At 45.3% G+C, this 19039-nt stretch overlaps 2 protein-coding genes across 3 annotated transcripts in view; both read left to right on the top strand.

Moving 5' to 3' along the window:
• The first annotated feature begins 818 nt into the window (after positions 1-818).
• ndufb6 (NADH:ubiquinone oxidoreductase subunit B) lies at positions 819-8822 on the top strand. Its single transcript, XM_070887840.1, has 4 exons — positions 819-1146; positions 4353-4445; positions 6826-6870; positions 8622-8822. The coding sequence occupies exons 1-4, from the start codon at positions 964-966 to the stop codon at positions 8691-8693; spliced, it is 393 nt and encodes a 130-aa protein (XP_070743941.1). The 5' UTR covers positions 819-963; the 3' UTR covers positions 8694-8822.
• Positions 8823-16344: 7522 nt separating this feature from the next.
• rigi (RNA sensor RIG-I) overlaps positions 16345-19039 on the top strand; it is a 159659-nt gene continuing 156964 nt past the window's right edge. For both annotated transcript variants that reach the window (XM_070887816.1, XM_070887799.1), the window contains exon 1: positions 16345-16649. The gene's annotated coding sequence lies outside the window, so the exon portion shown is untranslated. The remainder of the gene's footprint in view (positions 16650-19039) is intronic.

The raw sequence follows: 19039 nt of genomic DNA, 5'->3' as shown, positions 1-19039 counted from the left end.
CTCATTGTAATTCCACACAGTGGGAGAAGGGAACAGAACTTTTTGGTGTCTGGTTTACACAAAGAATTTTTTCAGGCAGCTCCCGATAAATAAATAAATACTGGTGCAAAGAGCACATGGAGGGCAACTGTAATTCCCAAAAAGGCTGGCAAGTGAGGGGAAGAAGCAGCAGTTGCTGATTGTGTAATGTCATTTATTCTGATATGAGGAGTGAGGGAGAGACGCACTGTCTCTTCCCGGCCAGCAGGGGGGGGGGGGGTGAGGGAGAGGCGCACTGTCTCCTCCCGGCCAGCAGGGGGTAGTGAGGGAGAGGCGCACTGTCTCCTCCCGGCCAGCAGGGGGTAGTGAGGGAGAGGCGCACTGTCTCCTCCCGGCCAGCAGGGGGGAGTGAGGGAGAGGCGCACTGTCTCCTCCCGGCCAGCAGGGGGGAGTGAGGGAGATACGAACTGTCTCCTCCCGGCCAGCAGGGGGAGTGAGGGAGAGGCGCACTGTCTCCTCCTGGCCAGCAGGGGGAGTGAGGGAGAGGCGCACTGTCTCCTCCCGGCCAGCAGGGGGGAGTGAGGGAGAGGCGCACTGTCTCCTCCCGGCCAGCAGGGGGGAGTGAGGGAGAGGCGCACTGTCTCCTCCCGGCCAGCAGGGGGGAGTGAGGGAGATACGAACTGTCTCCTCCTGGCCAGCAGGGGGAGTGAGGGAGAGGCGCACTGTCCCCTCCCGGCCAGCAGGGGGAGTGAGGGAGAGGCGCACTGTCCCCTCCCGGCCAGCAGGGGGAGTGAGGGAGAGGCGCACTGTCTCCTCCCGGCCAGCAGGGGAGCGCCACACGGCCTGTGTGTGAGGCGGGGCGCTGTGTCGGTAGCACAGTGCGCAGTGTGGTACCCCGGATAAGCAGTGTGGTGCCGCTGCCCCCTGGTGACCGGGGCCTAGTTGACGCGCCGTTGTTTTGGAGCCGGGCGCGCAGTTGCCGAGATGCCGCTGGGTTACACGCCGGAGGAGAAGGCGCGGTTCCAGCAGCTGGTGAACCTACGCCGCCGGTGGCTGAAGGACCAGGAGCTGAGCCCGCGCGAACCCGTCCTCCCGGCCGACAGCAAAGGGAGTGTGGCCCGGTTCTGGGAGGGGTTCCTGCAGCCGCGGAGCCTCTGGCGGGTTTATGTGAGTATCCGAGTTAAAGCTCTGTTGGGGCCGGGTGAGCAATCTCACCGAATGACCATGAACTGTCACACAGCACTGCGATAGGCACCCACTTTGTGACCTCACGTGGATTGTGACCTCCTACTGGTTGCATTGTGACCTTGTACGAATTGCATTGTTACCTCATACTGATTGTAACCTACTGGTTGCATTGTGACCTCATACGGATTGTGACGTTGTATGAATTGCATTGTTACCTCATACCTCATACTGATTGTAACCTACTGATTGCATTGTAACCTTGTACACCTTGGACCTGAATTTGCGGTCAGTACAATGGCGTAATCTGAGAGAACATAAGAAATAGGAGCAGGAGTAGGCCATTTGGCCCCTCGAGTTGCTCCGCCATTCAGTAAGATCATGGCTGATCTGATCCTGGGCTCAGCTCCACTTCCCTGGCTGCTCCCCATAACCCTATTCCTTTATCACTCAAAAATCTGTCTATCTCCACCTTAAGTATATTCAATGATACAGCCTCCGCAACTCTCTGGGGCAGAGAATTCCACAGATTTACAACCCTCTTGAGAGAAGAAATTCCTCTTCATCTCAGTTTTAAATGGGCGAACCCTTTATTCTGAAACTATGCCCCCTAGTTCTAGATTCCCCAATGATTGGAAACATCCTCTATGCATCTACCTTGTCGAGCCCCTCGTTATCTTATATGTTTCAATTAGATCACCTCTCATTCTTCTAAACTCCAGTGAGTATAGGCCCAACCTACTCAACCTTTCTTCATAAGTCAAACCCTTCATCTCAGTAATCAACCTAGTGAATCTTCTCTGTACTGCCTCCAATGAGAGTACTCTGAACGTCGTCCTACCGCCATTGAAATTGACCACAAAATCGGGATTTCTGCGTGTGCTAAATCCCGAACTTGCGATCTGTGAAGCTCTGAATAGAAAGGTGATCCTCAGCGACTTTCAAGTCCTCATTGCTGGTGAAAAGTTGGGCTAATTGCCCACCAACCATGCATCAATTACACTGGCAAATTTTACGGCCTGTTGCACAGCGTAAGAGATGGGAAGGGGGATGAGAACATTGCAATTTCAGGGCCATAATAATTAAAAACAAACACATAAATGAACCTACCAGACAGCTGTAAAAGCTTAGTTTGAGGGATGAAATCATTTTAATAATTTTTTTAATCTTGTAAAGTCAATCTTCTCACTTCAAAATTGAGTATCAACCAAAAAACTGCATTGCCAGTTTTAAAAACACTATCAATCTACTTTCATTGACAATAGGATTTCGTCATCACAATTCTGAGGTGACAAGGATTTGCGTTCTAAGAGTGAAGGCCAGCTAGTGTTTAAAGTGAGGCTGTCAGGTTGCTTTGCTTGACTCTGCTGTAGCTAGCTTCTGATTGACCGGTATCTTCCTTTAAAGCATATTGGTCAAACAGGGCTTTCTATGTTTCCTGATTGGCTTGTGAAAGGAGCAGCGCCCCACACGATCCCAGGTACACTTATGCACAATGATGCGCTCCTGGGATCCATGAGCCACTACGCTGCGCACAACCCTGCAGCATTTCAAAGCAAGTTTTTGCTTGGGGCTTCGCACCAGGTAAGTGCGTACTCCGTAGCTACACCGTCGACCACTATTACAAGGCCATTGTGGCGCTACTCTGCATGTGGTTGGGTTAAAACTCACTGAGCCCTGTACATTTAATTCTGTCCTTGGTCCAGGTGGATGGCCAAGTGTTCAAAATGGGTTTGCAATTGATTTGTCTCACTCGACCATTAAATATCACTTCTAACATTCTCTGCAATCATTTCTCACTTGTATTGGTGTGTAAAAAAAGTTGCTTATTTTAATTGCAATCATGCTTTATGTTAGGAAGCTCAGCAATTCAGATCTATTTGCACATATATTTTATACTCTCCGTCTCCGCTGTTCCCTGTTTGAATTTCGGGGACTGGATGTTTTGCAAACAGCTGTTCTTAGGATTTATGAGGCCACAGCACTAACAAGGTCTGTGAGAATCAGCAACTTGAAATATATCCAAATTAACGGAAACATTCATTTAAACATTATCTGTGGCCAATAAGGATAACATGTTTGGGCGAGTCATGTTTTTAATGTTTTAATGGGTTTATTGTTTAACATTCCAAGTCAGGAGTGTTTCCCAGCTCAGTGGGAGCAGTTATTGTGCTGTCTGCTCACCAGCTATAGACCGCAGATGATTTTTGCACCCTCCCCAAATTTCTTCCCTTCCATGCTTTCTTGAAGATATCGATTCCCTCGCTGGGGTACAGGCCTTTCGTGGTCGACATCCAGCATGTGTGAACAGTGAGTATCAACAGGCAATCCTGCTGTGGAGGGCATCACAGCTTAGCGCAATGCAATCCTCACCCAATGCTGATGACTTCCAGTCAGGATTGTGTGCCATGCTCTTTTTCTCCCCTTTCCTAATCCAGAGATCAATTGTAGCCCTTCCACAGGTTAAAAAAATATATATATATCGTTAAAAGTCCAATAACTACACTTGCTGGGTGTGGCATTACCAGATTTTGAGCAATGAGCTGCGATTACACTTGCTCCTTATATCTGTGAGGTGGAGTAAGACAGTTAAATGGCTCAACATGTACAGCCTCGTGACCTCTGACTGCCATCAGGTTCTGCTGATTGAGTTGAACTGGTGGAACAGCCAGAGCTTCCAGCTAGTAGAAATAGAAAGGTAACAGGTGTCCATGGAATTGAGAGAAGCAGTGGATAGTAGGATGAGATGGAAGGCTCGCTCTGTACACAATTTGGGGGCTCCATAAATGAGGCCTGTGAATAGGAGTAATGGCTGGATTACCAGGACAAAACACAAGTAATTGCCCAAGTATTTATCTTGGAGTTTGTCAGAGTGTGTATACTCCATTCCTTCCGTATACCCCATCAGCATCATTCACCTACAGTAATTTAGCAATGTGAGGTTAAATTAACAAGATAGCTTTAAGCAAGGTAAAACTAAAAGCGCACACACTCTCATCAATAGTTTTGATTGTGAAATTGATCAAGGACTGTAAGTTATTTCTCAACAAATACTTGAGTGTTATAATCTAGGTTCCCAGAATGACATCTTTCTAAACCATTTTGAATTATATATTTCTAAATTCTTCAATCCCTGCCAAGTCTTTAATGTAAATGCTTTCATTTTGCGTGTTTGTTTTATATTTCAGACCTATAAGACATGCAACGCAGGCTGGTGGGCTCTCACTCGGTTACTGATTCCTGCCTGGTTTGTCCATTACTATGTGAAGTACCATGTTGCAGTAAGTACTGATGCAAAGACTTACAGTACAGGCTTCTTAATTATTGGTAAATCCAGATGAAGAGCTAAAGAAAGAACTTTGAAGTGTAGTCACTCTTGTAATATAGGAAACACAGCAGCCAATTTGCACACAGCGAGGTCCCACAAATGTGATAATGACCAGATAATCTGCTTTTTGTAGATGTTGGTTGGGGGATAAATATTGATCCGGAAAGAACTCCCTTGCTCGTCTTCAAAAACAATGCCATGGGATCTGACAGGAGTGAAGTTAGGAAACACTTCTAAATTGCAAAGGGTGGTAGAAGTTTGGAACTCTCTTCCATAAATGCATTTGATGCTGGGTCAATTGTTAATTTTAAATCTGTGATTGATAGATTTTTGTTAACCAAAGGTATTAAGGGATATGCGACAAAGGCAAGTAGATGGAGTTAGATCACAGAGCCCCATCTCATTGAACGGTGGAATGGGCTCAAGGGGCTTAAATGGCTTTCTCCTGTTACTATGTTCCTAGAATAGTGTAGTGCTACCTCAGTGCTGCATTGAAGTGTCAGCCTAGATTTTGTGTTCAAGTCTCGAGTGGGACACCAGAATTCCTTGCTCTTTGCATACAGCCATGGAATCTTTAACTTTGACCTGAACAACTGGAACAGGCAATGCCAAAATCCCTCAGTGTTACACTGGAGTGTCAGCCTGGATTGGCATCCCAAACCCTGGGGAATTTGAGATCAGAAGAGACTGAGATTAGGAATGTCAATAGATGAAGGACTTGCGGTAGAGGCATTAATGGTACTTGTAGCCTTTAGTTAGGCTCGCAAGAAATGTAAATACAAACATACAAAATTGACAGGCAGGAAAAGACCAACTGGTCCATCAAGCCTTTACCACACCATGATAGTCAGAGCATTATGACTAAACACTTCTTTCCCCCAACTTCCCTCCCATCTTCGCAGCCATATAATCTCCTGGGAGGCCAAAAAACTCGGGGCCAACAAGGAAACAAAATACTCTGGAAAATTTCTCTCCGGCCCTCTCCTCAGGTGATCAAAACCAGTCCAGGATGCAGTGTCTTTGAAGAAGCAAGATTTTAATTGACTCGATCTTTAGTTGCAATGAACATGGTGTGCATTGAGGGTGTCAAATGTAGAGTTGAATCATCAGCAAAGGAGTGGATCAAGTCGATTGAAGGAAGGTCATTTGATCTGAAAGAACAGAGAGAGAGAATAGAGCCTTCGAAAACTTGCGAGTTGGTGGAGAAAGAGGACAACCTATCAGTTTGGCTGCAGCAACACAAATATAGCAATTGGAGAGGAAACTAGAAGGTAGCCAGAAGCACAACTTAGGTAGAAGAACATGTAATGGCAACTAATTTAGAAGCTCAAACTACCAACGACTTTGGAAATAATCGAGGTGCTGATGAAGGAATCGGCAAAAGTTTTCGAGAATGTTTTAAAAGTTGCTCAGCAAGATTATAAGTGGAGTAGCCGTGCTAGAAATCAAACTGATGACCACTGATTGGTCCACGTCTTTCAAGGCAGTGGATTATTTGAGAGTTAAAGGCAGCTTCCATAACTTTTTTAAAAGTGCTGACTTGGGGTTGGGGGGGGTCAATAAGGTGGTGGTAGTTAGGGTAGCAGGAATTGTCTGTCTTAGCAATTGGAAGAACACAAGTAAATTTGCAAGAGGAAGGAAAGGGTGTAGAACAGGTAAATTTGGAATCGCACATCTTGAGGACAAATGGGATACGTTTCAGGATCAAAGTCTTTGTTTTGAAATCCCTCCGTGGCCTCGCCCCCTCCCAATCTCTGTAACCTCCACCAGCCCTACAACCAACGTTTCCTTTAAGCTGCATGGCTGCGCAGCACTCCAGGGATCCTGCACAGCTGGCTTGCCGGCTTTTCAATGCAAAAAAACACACATTTTGAATGGCCCACGCAGCCCCCCAAAAATTAGAGGGAACATTGCCTAGAACTCTGAGCTTTCTGCGTTCCTCCAATTCTGGTTTATTGCCCATCCCCGATTTTCTTCGCTCCACCATTGGCGGACATGCCTTCAGTTGCCTAGGCCCTAAGCTCTGGAAATCCCTCCTTAAAACGCTCCGTCTCTCTCCTCCTTTGAGATGCATCTTCAAACCTACCTCTTTGACCAAGTTTTGATCACCTGTTCTAATATCTCCTTATGTGGCTCAGTGTCAAATTTTAGTTTAACTTGATAACGCTACTGTGAAGCACCTTGGGACGTTTTATTATGTTAAAGGAGCTATATAAATGCAAGTCTTTGTTAATTGTATTCAGTATTTGCCTATGGTTGGGGTCCTTATAGATAACAAAAAAAATCTAGGAAGAGCTTTTTTGATTCTTAAATCTGTGGTTTCTGTTCCGCAGACCAAACCATATGGCATCGTGACTGTGAAGCCAAAGATTTTCCCGGTATGTTAGATTGTTAACTAATTAACCACATTAATTTAACTTGTTCTGGTATTAAGATGCGCTGTATGCATTAATGTAAAATATGTATCTTCAATATAAGATGGCGAGAAGGAGAGATGAAGAAAAACTGAGAATGATGGAAATCTGAAATGGAACTTGGAAATGCTGGCTCCCGTGGAATCACATACCAACACTTTTATTTATCAAACAAGACTTAGGGGTTCGTGTACATAGATCATTAAAATGTCAGGAACAAGCACAGAAAATAATCAAAAAGGCTAATGGAATGATGACCTTTATATCTAGAGAACTAGAATAGAAGTTGTACTACAGCTATACAAAGCCCTGGTTAGATCACTCCTGGAGTACTGTGTTTAGTTCTGGGTACCACATCTTAGGAAGGATATAGTTACCTTGAAGGGAGTGCAGTGTAGATTTATCAGGATGATACTTGGATTCCCAAGGGTTAAATTACAAGGAAGAAATTACACAAATTAGAGTTGTATTCCCTAGAAATTAGAAGGATAAGTGGTGATTTGATCAAAGTTTTCAGTATATTAAGGGGAACAGATAGGGTAGCTAGAAACTATTTTTGCTGGTTGGGGAGTCTAGGTCTGGGGGACATAGCCTAAAAATTAGAGCCATGGCTTTCATGAGTGAAGTTGGGAAACGCTTCGACACACAAAGGGTGGTAGAAGTTTGGAACTCTTCCACACACGACACTGGGTCAATTATTAATTTTAAATCTGAGATTGATAGATTTTTGTTAACCAAAAATATTAAGGGATATGGGCAGTGGCGGGTATATGGAGTTGGGTCACAGATCAGCCATGATCTCATTGAATAGCGGAACAGGCTCAAGGGGCTAAATGACCTACTCCTGTTCCTATGTTCCAGGGTCTAAACCCAAGTAATGGCAGGAGATTTTGCACAGAAAATTATTGGTGGTTATCTCTGTACGTTTCTGTGCTTTTTTAAAAATTCAGTACATTTTATTTTAGGGGTATACATTGGTGTGGATGAGGAACTGTTAAAGCAACTGTGTTCGAGATTCTTTTTGTGCAATGGGATTGAGAGAAAATTAAAACTATGGAACGAGGTTTTTGTGTAATATGATTGCTGAGTAACGGAAATAGAAAATAACCAATTGGCACAGAAACTTAAGACTTGAAACACGTAACCAGTGAGGAAGAAGAACATTGGCTCGAGCAGTTGATAGAAACAAGGAATTGTATTACAAAGCATAACATGTTTGCTCTGGGCTCTCAAATCGAATGGGAATCTGTTGAGCTAATTGCACTACTGATGTCTGTCCTTTTCATGTTCTTAACAATGAATGATGGCTATTGCCATCACCAAAACGTAGTAAATGCTCCTTTCTTAAAGGAGCACGATCAAATAGACTGTAAATTAAACACAAAAAAAAATGAAACTTAACAAATCAAATTAAAATTTTATTCCGAGGTGTGATGAAGCACTCCCGTCCCTCCGGTGACCACCGGTTGCGAAAGGTCTCAAGCATACCGGTGGACACCGCCTGCTCCATCTCTAGGTGCAAACGTAGCCATGGAAGAGAAGCAGGCAGTCAGACAAAGCCTGCTGCACCTGGTATTCACAGGCGGTCTCCCACCCAAGTATTAAACAGGCCTGACTCTGCTTAATCTCCGAGCTCAGACCAGGTCAGGCGTGCCTGCCCATAATAATATGGCTGTACGCACATCTGATGTCTATCCTTTGTTTGGTTCCTTCAGGGTGATACAATTTTGGAGACGGGAGAAGTTGTTCCACCATTGAAAGAGGATGAGCGTCACTGGTCCCACTGATCAGAGGACAAATGCACATATGGATGGATGGATGTCTAGCGTAAAATACTGTACGATTAACTTCAGAGGAAAGACACAGATAGTTCCTTTTGAAAGACTTATTTATCATTAAATGCTGATTTACCAGGATGTAGAAGGCTGTTTTTTTTATTCATACACAATTTCTAAAACACTGCAGCCTGTATTACGTGGTTAGATGTTGGTAGACAGGAAGCAAAGAGTGGAAATAAACGGGTCCTTTTCAGAAAGGCAGGCAGTGATTAGTGGGGTGCTGCAATGTTCAGTGCTGGGACCCCAGCTATTTACAATATACATTACTGATTTAGATGAAGGAATTGAATGTAATATCTTGTTTGCAGATGACACTAAGCTGGGTGGCAGTGTGAGCTGTGAGGAGGCTGCAGAGTGACTTGGACAGGTTAGGTGAATAGGCAAATGCATAGCAGATGCAGTATAATGTGGATAAATGTGAGGTTATCCACTTCGGTAGCAAAAACAGGAAGGCAGATTATCATCTGAATGGTGACATTAATAAAAGGGGAGGTGCAACAAGACCTGGGTGTCATGGTACATCAGTCACTGAAGGTAGGCATGCAGGTATTGTAGGCAGTAAAGAAAGCAAATGGCATACTGGCCTTCATAGCGAGAGGATTTGAGTATAGGAGCAGGGAGGTCTTACTGCAGTTGTACAGGGCCTTGGTGAGACCACACCTTGAGTATTGTGTGCAGTTTTGGTGTCTCAATCTGAGGAAGGACATTCTTGCTATTGAGGGAGTGCAGCGAAGTTCACCAGACTGATTTCCGGGATGGCAGGACTGACATATGAAGAAAGACTGGATCGGCTAGGCTTATACTCACTAGAATTTAGAAGAATGAGAGGGGATCTCATAGAAACATTTAAAATTATGACGGGACTGGACAGGTTAGATGCAGGAAGAATGTTCCTGATGTTGGGAAAGTCCAGAACCAGTCACAGTCTAAGGATAAGAGGTAAGCAAAATAGAACTGAGATGAGAAACCTTTTCACCCAGAGAATTGTGAACCTGTGGAATTCTCTACCACGGAAAGTTGTTGAGTCCAGTTCGTTGGATATATTCAAGAGAGAGTTAGGGCTAAAGGGATCAGGGGGTATGGAGCAAAGGCGGGAGTGGGGTACTGAAGTTGCATGATCAGCCATGATCATATTGAATGGCCTGCTCCTGCACCTATTTTCTATGTTTCTATGTATCGTAACTCGCATCCTCTGCGATTTCTTCCCTCCAATTCTGGCCTTTTGAGCATCCCCGATTTTCATCGCTCCACAATTGGCGGCCGTGCCTTCAGCTGCCTGCGCCCTAAGCTCTGGAATTCCCTCCCTAAAATGATAAAAGGTTGCAATAGGGTAGATACAGCAAAGCTGTTTCCTCTGGTGGGGGAATCCAGAACAAGGGGGTGCATTATAACTATTCAGGAGTGAAATCAAGAAGCACATTTTCTCACACACAAGGTAGTGAAAATCTGGAATTCTCCCCCATAAAGCTGTGTATGCTGAGCCAATTGAAGTTTTCAAGGCTAAGATTGATTAGATTTTTATTAGGCAAGGGTATCAAGGGATATTGATCTAAGGCAGCTAAATGCAGTTGAGGTATTGAATGGCAGAACAAGCTCAAGGTACTGAATGGGCTATTCCTGATCCTATGAAAGCTTCCAGTAACAGAATATTACCATTCAGCCTCTTATCAGCACCAAAGTTATTTATGCAGTGCCTTTCAGTGGTCATAGTGGATCTCAAGACTACAGCATCTTCATGTACATCCCAACCTGCACAATTGGGGCATCATGAACAAGGTTACCAAATGGATCTTAAAGGTAGTGGCTGTGTTATGGTGACCTAAGCTGTAAAGTTGTGAATTCAAAATCCCACCATAGCAGGTATTGAAATTGAATTTGTGGACTAGCATCATAACAACGACCATCAAACCTTCCAGGCTGTTTCAAAAGCCCAACTGGTTCACTGCGGGGGCACAAGAGCCAGGTGAGGGTGGCCCTGGGATTCCTCAACCTTAACTGCAAATCGAGGCTTCAGGTCAATGACGAGGAAACCTCCTGCCAATCACTACCTATCGGTACCTTGCCCCCAACTGACAAATCAGTACTCATCCACACTGAACTTCACAGAGCAAGCTCTGAGGGAAGGAAGCGAGGGCACAGACTGTACACTGTCCACCACCAAAAGTGGCTCTGTGGTACAACTAGTGATTGAGCTGGCCGTGTCACGTAGGACACTCCTATTAGACTAGGCCTGCGTCAGGTAGTGAGGAAAACAACACATGGAAGTAATCTACTTGATTACCTCACCAGTCTAGATACATCAGTCCACAATAGCATTGGCATAAGTGACGACTGCACAGTCCATGTGAAACCAAAATCTCGTCTCCAGTGAGAATATCCTCCAGTGTTTAGTGACAGTATTGCTTACCCCAAGTGGGACAGACTGCGGGCAGATCTAGCCATCCTAAACTGGAATTGTATACCACTAATCTTGGTTCAATGCAGAGTACAGAACAGTGTGCTTAGAGCAGCTCCTGGTATACCTTAGAAAGCTTCCTGCATGCTGAACACCAAGAGCAGCAAACGATAGACATGCAAAACAATCCCCCAACCAATAGTTCAGGTCAAAGCTCTGTAGCCATACCGCAACCGGTCGAGGGTGGTGGTGGACACCTAGGCGACTAACAGGAGGAGGAGGCTCCATGACCATCCCCATCATAAACCATGATGGAGCCCAGCATGAGTACAAGAAACAAGACCTAAAGTATTTGTAAGTATCTTCAGAGAATCTCAGAAAGCAAGATCAGGAGTTAGGGACTGACTTCTGCACAGCCTCCACCTCCTACAGTCAAATTCCACTTTAACCTCTGGCGCCATGAGGGTAATGAATGAATGCCACACATAACGGCACTACATGGAAGGGTCAGGGCAGCAGGTAGCTTGCCGCACCTGCTCTGTGACATAATTATTGATCCTGGACTGCAGATTCCTTATACTTGTGCATTGAATTTTACCGGTGTTAATGCACCAGACGAGCCTCCTCCCACCCCTCTTCATCTTGCCCTATCAGCATTTCCCTCTATTCTTTTCTCCCTCATGTGTTGATCTAACTTCCCCTTAAATGTATCTATGCTATTGGCCTCAACTACTCCATGTGGTAGAGAGTTCCACATTCTCACTATTTGGCTAAAGAAGTTTCTCCTGAATTCCCTATTGGATTGATTGGTGGCTATCTTGTATTTATGGCCCCTAGTTTTGGTCTCTACCACAAGAGGAATTGTGTAAGTATTATTGGAGTATCATTCACGTGACACTCATGAAATTGTAAACTTGATGAATATTGAAAAGTCTACTCCAGATTTAAAAAAGTACAGTACAATCCACCGAAGCTGCAAATACGAGTAGCAGAGTGTTAGTCTTTTTAATCCTTTGTGAATTTTTTTTTACATAGAATATACAGCATAGAAACAGGCCATTCGACCCAACCAGTCCATGCCAGAGTTAATACTCCCCTCGAGCCTCCTGCTATCCTTCCTCATTTGACATCAGGATAACCCTCTATTCTCTCCTCCCTCCTGTGCTTCTCTAGCTTCCCCCTTTAATTAATTTATACTATTCGTCTCAACCACTCCCTGCGGTAGTGTGCTCCACATTCTCACAACTCTATTTTTAAGTTAATTGTTTCATTCAAATCCGTGCAATGATAAACCAAGATATTTCAAACTTCACTCGTGTTTGCAGATGGAAGAATGCTTTGTGGCAACATCAAGAAATACGAGAACAACTTGATAATAAAGCTGCATTATTAAAATATATACATTAAAGTTTATAGTGACATTTTATGATTAGAAGTAATTAAAAAAGGAAATACTGTATATTAAACACCCATTTGCAATCTGGCACAGTCATTCTCTATACATGAATCTAGTTATGTTTGCACTGCTCACAACAGATCCATTCATGTTTGCAGTTCTAAAAGATATGCCAATTACGCTTCGACCATTTTGATCATTGTGCAAATTCTTTCTCCCATCACACACAGTGTACAAGGTTGGTGCCAAGACCTTTCTCCTCATCTCTCTGCTGTTTAGTCTGTTGGTGATCACAGGTGCTCCCCGCTCGGCAGAATCTTTATGAAGTTCTAACTTTTCAGATGTCTCTTGGAAATAAGTGTGGGTACAACTTCTGCAGCTGCTGCATACCGGTAATCCTGGCTGCATGAATAACAAATCCCCAAGAGAGTAAGACGAAGATCAGGAGTATCTGTACAAGATGAGATATACACGTTACATTAAATGAAATCTGGTGGATGGTCCTAAGGGACCACAAGCAACTATTTTGGCATAAAAAGAACATATATAGGAGCAGGAGTAGGCCATGTGGCCCCTCAAGCCCACTTTGCCATTCAATAAGATTATGGCTGATCTTCGACCTCAATTCCACCTTCCTGCCCGATCCCAATATCCCTTGATTTCCTTAAGAGTCCAAAAATGTATCTATCTCAGTCTTGAATATACTCAACGACAGAGTATCCACAGCTTTCTGGGGTAGAGAATTCCAAAGATTCACCACCCTCTGAGTGAAGAAATTTCTCTTCATCTCAGTCCTAAATTATTCCCCGATGCGGCCCCATGGATTTTATTAGAACTATATTGTATTTTTTTTTAAATATGTATAAGCTTTGTTTTACCCTCATTACCCTACTTGACAAATTTCCACACAAAAGGCTATCATTGCAAAGGGGATGGAGTATAAAAGCAGGGAAGTCTTGCTACAGCCATTGCAAGGTATTGGTGAGGCCACACCTGAAACACTGTGTAGTTTTGGTTTCCATATTTACAAAAGGATATACTTGCTTTGCAGGCAGTTCAGAGAAGGTTCACTAGGTTGATACCGGGGATGAGGGGATTAACTTATGAGGAAAGGTTGAGTAGGTTGGGCCTCTACTCATTGGAATTCAGAAGAATGAGGTGATCTTATCGAAACATATAAGATTATGAGGGGGCTTGACAAGGTGGATGCAGAGAGAATGTTTCCACTGATGGGAGAGACTAGAACAAGAGGGCATGATCTTAGAATAAGGGACCTCCCATTTAAAACAGAGATGAGGAGAAATTTCTTCTGAGGGTTGTAAATCTGTGGAATTCGCTGCCTCAGAGAGCTGTGGAAGCTGGGACATTGAATAAATTTAAGACAGAAATAGATAGTTTCGTAAATGATAAGGGGTTATGGGGAGTGGGCGGGGAAGTGGAGCTGAGTCCATAATCAGATCAGCCATGATCTTATTGAATGGCGGAGCAGGCTCGAGGGGCCATATGGCCTACTCCCGTTTCTATTTCTTATGTTCTTAAGATCAAAGCTGTGGGCATGCAAGGTGCATTATTGGCCATGGCTAAGAAATTGGCATAAGGGTAGAATAGACAAGTACTTGTTAAAGGGGTTACATCTGGGTAGGGAGCTCCAATGATTGCTGTTGGGCTCACTACTGGTTCTAAATTTACATCAATAATCTGGACTCAGAAACCCAATGCAACCTAGTCAAATGTTTAGCCAATCAAACTAGAAGGGACAGTGGAATCAGAGTGAGCTGGACAAAGTGGGTAGAGCAATGGCAAAGTGAAATTTAATACAGATTGTGCAAAGTAAGGTACATGGAGAGGCAAAATGTGCAACATTCTCCAATGTTGCCGCTACCCTACTGTGATAGGGTTGCCAACTCTCCAGGATTGCCTTGGAGTGTGCAGGAATTACAATCTAATCTCCAGGACTATGTCCAACCAGAGTTGGCAACACTGCTCTCCCTGCTATTCACACTTGATACTCCAATGTAACCTTTTTCGACCTTACAAAGGCCTTTGACACTGTCAACCACGAAGGTCTATGGAGCGTCCTCTTCCATTTCAGATGCCCCCAAAAATTCGTCACCATCCTCCGCCTGTTCCACGACCACATGCAGGCCGTGATCCTGACCAACATCCATTACTGACCCAATCCACGTCCGGACCGGGGTCGAACAGGGCTGAGTCATCGCCCCAACCCTCTTCTCAATCTTCTTCGCTGCTGCAGTGCTCCACCTCACAGTCAACAAGCTCCCCGCTGGAGTGGAACTAAACTACAGAACTAGTGGAAGCCTGTTCAACCTTCGTCGTCTCCTGGCCAGGTCCAAGACCACCCCAACCTCTGTCGTCGAGCTACAGTACGCAGACGATGCCTGCGTCTGTGCACATACAGAGGTTGAACTCCAAGTCATAGTCAACGTATTTACTGAGGTGTACGAAAGCATAGGCCTTACGCTAAACATCTGTAAGACAAATGTCCTCGTCGCACAGCACTGTCCCCCAGTCATCAAGATCCACGGCGCGGCCCTGGACAATGTGGACCATTTCCCATACCTCGGGAGCCTCTTATCAACAAGAGCAGACATTGACGACGAGATTCAACACCGCCTCCAGTGCGCCAGTGCAGCCTTCGGCCGCCTAAGGAAAAGAGTGTTTGAAGACCAGGCCCTCAAATCTGCCACCAAGCTCAAGCCCCACAGGGCTGTAGTAATACCCGCCCTCCTGTATGGCTCAAAGACATGGACCATGGACAGTAGACACCTCAAGTTGCTGGAGAAATACCACCAACAATATCTCTGCAAGATCCTACTACTAATCCCCTGGGAAGACAGACACACCAATGTTAGCGTCCTCGACCAGGCCAATATCTCCAGCATTGAAGCATTGACCACATTTGATCAGCTCCGCTGGGCAGGCCACATTGTCCACATGCCAGACACGAGACTCCCAAAGCAAGCGCTCTACTCGGAACTCCTTCACAACAAACGAGCCAAAGGTGGACAGAGGAAATGTTACAAGAACACCCTCAAAGCCTCACTGATAAAGTGCAACATCCCCACCGACACCTGGGAGTCTCTGGACAAAGACCGCACTAAGTGGAGGAAGTGCATCCGGGAGGGCGCTGAGCACCTCGAGTCTCATCGCCGAGAGCATGCAGAAATCAAGCGCAGGCAGCGGAAAGAGCGAGCGGCAAACCAGTCCCACCCTTCCTTTCCCTCAACGACTATCTGTCCGACCTGTGACGGGGACTGTGGTTCTCGTATTGGACTATTCAGCAACCTAAGGACTCATTTTTAGAGTGGAAGCAAGTCTTCCTCGATTCCGAGGGACTGCCTATGACCGACTGACACTCGATACTCACAATGGAATAAATCCAGTCCAGCGCTCGCTTACTCACACGGATCATGGCGGCCCCGGGCTCCTTTCACTATGGCAACCCAGACAGCCGGGCCACCAGTGAGAAGCTGCACTTCCAAATAAAAAGTCCAAAAAAATGTTCCCCTCTAACCAGTCTTCCAATTCCCCCCTTGCAGTTGTCCTCTAACCCCAGCGGTTGGTGTTGACGGGCAATTTCTGTATCCCAGTGATTCAAGATGGTAGTGCAGCAACGGTAACCTCTATCGCTGGGTCCCGGCGGCCAGCGCGCGAATGCTATTGGTCCTCCGGCGTTTGGTCCTCCAGTGTCCCGGCGGCCAGCGTGCGAATGGTATTGGTCCTCCGGCGTTTGGTCCTCCAGCTCCGAGAGAATTGGTCCTCCAGTGTCCCGGCGGCCAGCGCGCGAATGGTATTGGTCCTCCAGTGTCCCGGCGGCCTGCGCGGGACTGGTATTGGTCCTCCGGCGTTTGGTCCTCCAGCGCCGCCCCGTCACCCACCGTGCTTGTGTGATGGTGTAACACCCTCACAGGCAGCGGCTTGAGAGGTCTGTCCCCGGCGGGCGGGGGACCTGAGCGAAAATAAAACAGCAAATGCTCGCCACCGGATCACGAGGAGGGGGGAACAGGATGCTTTAGCATTAAACAAAAACAGTTAAAATAAACTAATTTAAGTCAAGTGTGAAGAAGATCGGGGGAGTGAACGACTGCTGCAGGTAAGAGACCGGGGAGGAGGGGGGTTGTGTGTCGACCGAGGCAACTACAGGCCTCGGGCTGCTAGTTAGGCCTGTCAGCAACACCGGCACTCAGGAGTGACGGCAGTACAGGCAGTGAGAATGACGCGGATTGCCGGCTGGATCAACTTGTGGAGCTACCAGGTGACAAGGCAGCGAATAGAGGCCACACTTTCAATTAAAAATGAGCCACTGTGCACAGTTTTGGTCTCCTCGCCTAAGAAAGGATATACTTGCCTTGGAGGGACTTCAATAAAGATTCAGACTGATTTCTGGGATGAGAGGGTTGCCCTTTGAGGAGACATTGAGTAGAGGTTAGAAGAATGAGAGATGATCTCATTCAAACATACAAGATTCTGAGATGGATTGAGAGTGTAGATGCTGAGAGATTCTTTTACCTGGCTGGGGAGTCTATAACTAGAAGTCATAGTCTCAGGATAAGGGGTCGGCCATTTAGGATTGAGATGAGGAGAAATGTCATCACTCAGATGGTTGGGGATATATGAAATTCTCTACCCCAGAGTGCTGTGGATGCTCAGTCATTGCGTATATTCAAGATAGATCTTTGGATACTAAGGGAATAGAGGGATATGGGGATCAAGCAGGAAATTGGAGTTCAGATAGAACATCAGCCATGATCTTCCTGAAGTGGAACAGGCTCAAATGGCCAACTCCTGCTCCTAATTTTTATGTTTTTAAGAGTGGCATTCTATTGGTTTTGTTTTTTCCTGCAGCTGAGGGTGTCCAGGACAAGGGACATGACCTCAAAATCAGAGCCAAGCCATTCAGGAGAGAAGTTGGGAAACACTTCTTCACGCAATGGGTGGTAGAAGTGTGGAACTCTCTCCGCAAAAAAGCAGTAGATGCTAGCTCTTAAATCGGAGATCAATAGATTTTTGCTAGACGAGGTTATAAAAGGATATGGAGCCAAGGTGGGTGGACGGAATTAAGATACAGATTAGCCATGATCTCATTGGCATTAAAGGCTCGAGGGCTGAATGGCCTACGTTATGAATGTTCCTATGTTATAAGCGGGGATCTGAACGCAATAATTATTGTATAGATAAATCAGATGATCAATGTATGTACATTTGAAGGTGGCAGGACATGGTTATATCAGTGTTCCGCCTAATATTTTGTGGCCCATTCACAGTTTTGCACATGCGTGAAACTTTGCATTGAAAAAGCCGATCCCGGGCTGCGTGGGACCAGCAGAGATCCACGTGGCCACGCATCGTATAGGGATCGTTGGTTTATATGTCTTTTTTTAAAGCATACAGGTTCCTTGGCATTATAAGCGGAGGCATAGAGTACAAAAGCAAGCAATCTTTACTAAACCTTTATAAATCACTGGTTCAGCCAATTGTGGTATTGTGACTGATTCTGAGCCCCACACTTTAGGAATGATGTCAGGGCCTTGGAGATGATGCAAAGGAGATTTACGAGGATAGTACCAGGGATTAGGAACTTCAGTTATGTGGAGAGACCAGAGAAACTGGGATTGTTCTTCTTGGAGCAGAGCCGGTTAAGGGGAGATTTAATAGAGGTTTTTGAAGGATTTTGATAGAGCAAACAGGGAGAAATTATTTCCACTGGCAGGAGGATCAGTAACCAGAGGACACAAATTTAAGACAATTGGTAAAAGAACCAGAGGGGAGATAAGGAGAATTGTTTTTAATGTAGCGAGTTATTGTGATCTGGAATGCACTGCCTGAAAGGGTGGTGGAAGTAGATTCAATAGTAACTTTCAAAAAGGAGTTGGAGAAATATTTGAAGGGCAAAAAATGCAGGGCTATGGGGAAAGAACAGGGAAGTGGGGCTAATTGGATAGCTCTTTCAAAGAGCCAGAATGAGCTGAATGGCCTTCTGAACTGTATGATTCAATGCACGTATACCGCACGCCAGTTCTGCAAAAATTGTGTAAGAAGAGGTGTAATGGCAGGGATAGAAGGGTGGTATTGTGAGAAGCATCAAAGAGTTCAGCTAATATGAGTTTCTAGAAGAATTGGGGGGGGGGGAGGTGGTGTATCTCATGTGTCAGTACTGTGTCCCATTTTGTTCTCGATTTTAAATATAGATGATTTGAATACGATATAGAAATTTGCTAAGGACACAAAGATAGGGTGTGGATGAACAAGACCCAGGGCTTCAAATATGTAATTCCCTGAAAGCTCGAGTGCCGGTAAATAAAGCCATGGAAACAGTTAACAGCATTTTCAGTTTTGTAAATGGAGGCATAGAGTACAAGACTGATTATAAAGTTGCATACGGCAGTGGTTAGGCCACAATTAGAGTAACGTGCAGTTTTGCCCTTCCGCATTATAGAAAGGACCTAAAGCCATAGAGAGCATGTAGCAAAAAATCACTAGGGC

The sequence above is a fragment of the Pristiophorus japonicus genome, chromosome 1, assembly GCF_044704955.1.
Source record: "Pristiophorus japonicus isolate sPriJap1 chromosome 1, sPriJap1.hap1, whole genome shotgun sequence".
NCBI classification, from domain to species: domain Eukaryota; kingdom Metazoa; phylum Chordata; class Chondrichthyes; family Pristiophoridae; genus Pristiophorus; species Pristiophorus japonicus.
The sequence above is the reverse complement of the archived record's forward strand: the minus strand, read 5'-3'. Positions and strand labels throughout refer to the sequence as shown.

Coding starts and splice junctions, on each gene's coding strand:
- ndufb6 (XM_070887840.1), top strand. CDS start 964: ATGCCGCTGGGTTACACGCCGGAGGAGAAGGCGCGGTTCCAGCAGCTG. Junction 4,446..6,825: donor ATGTGAAGTACCATGTTGCA/GTAAGTACTGAT, acceptor TCTGTTCCGCAG/ACCAAACCATATGGCATCGT. Junction 6,871..8,621: donor TGAAGCCAAAGATTTTCCCG/GTATGTTAGATT, acceptor TGGTTCCTTCAG/GGTGATACAATTTTGGAGAC.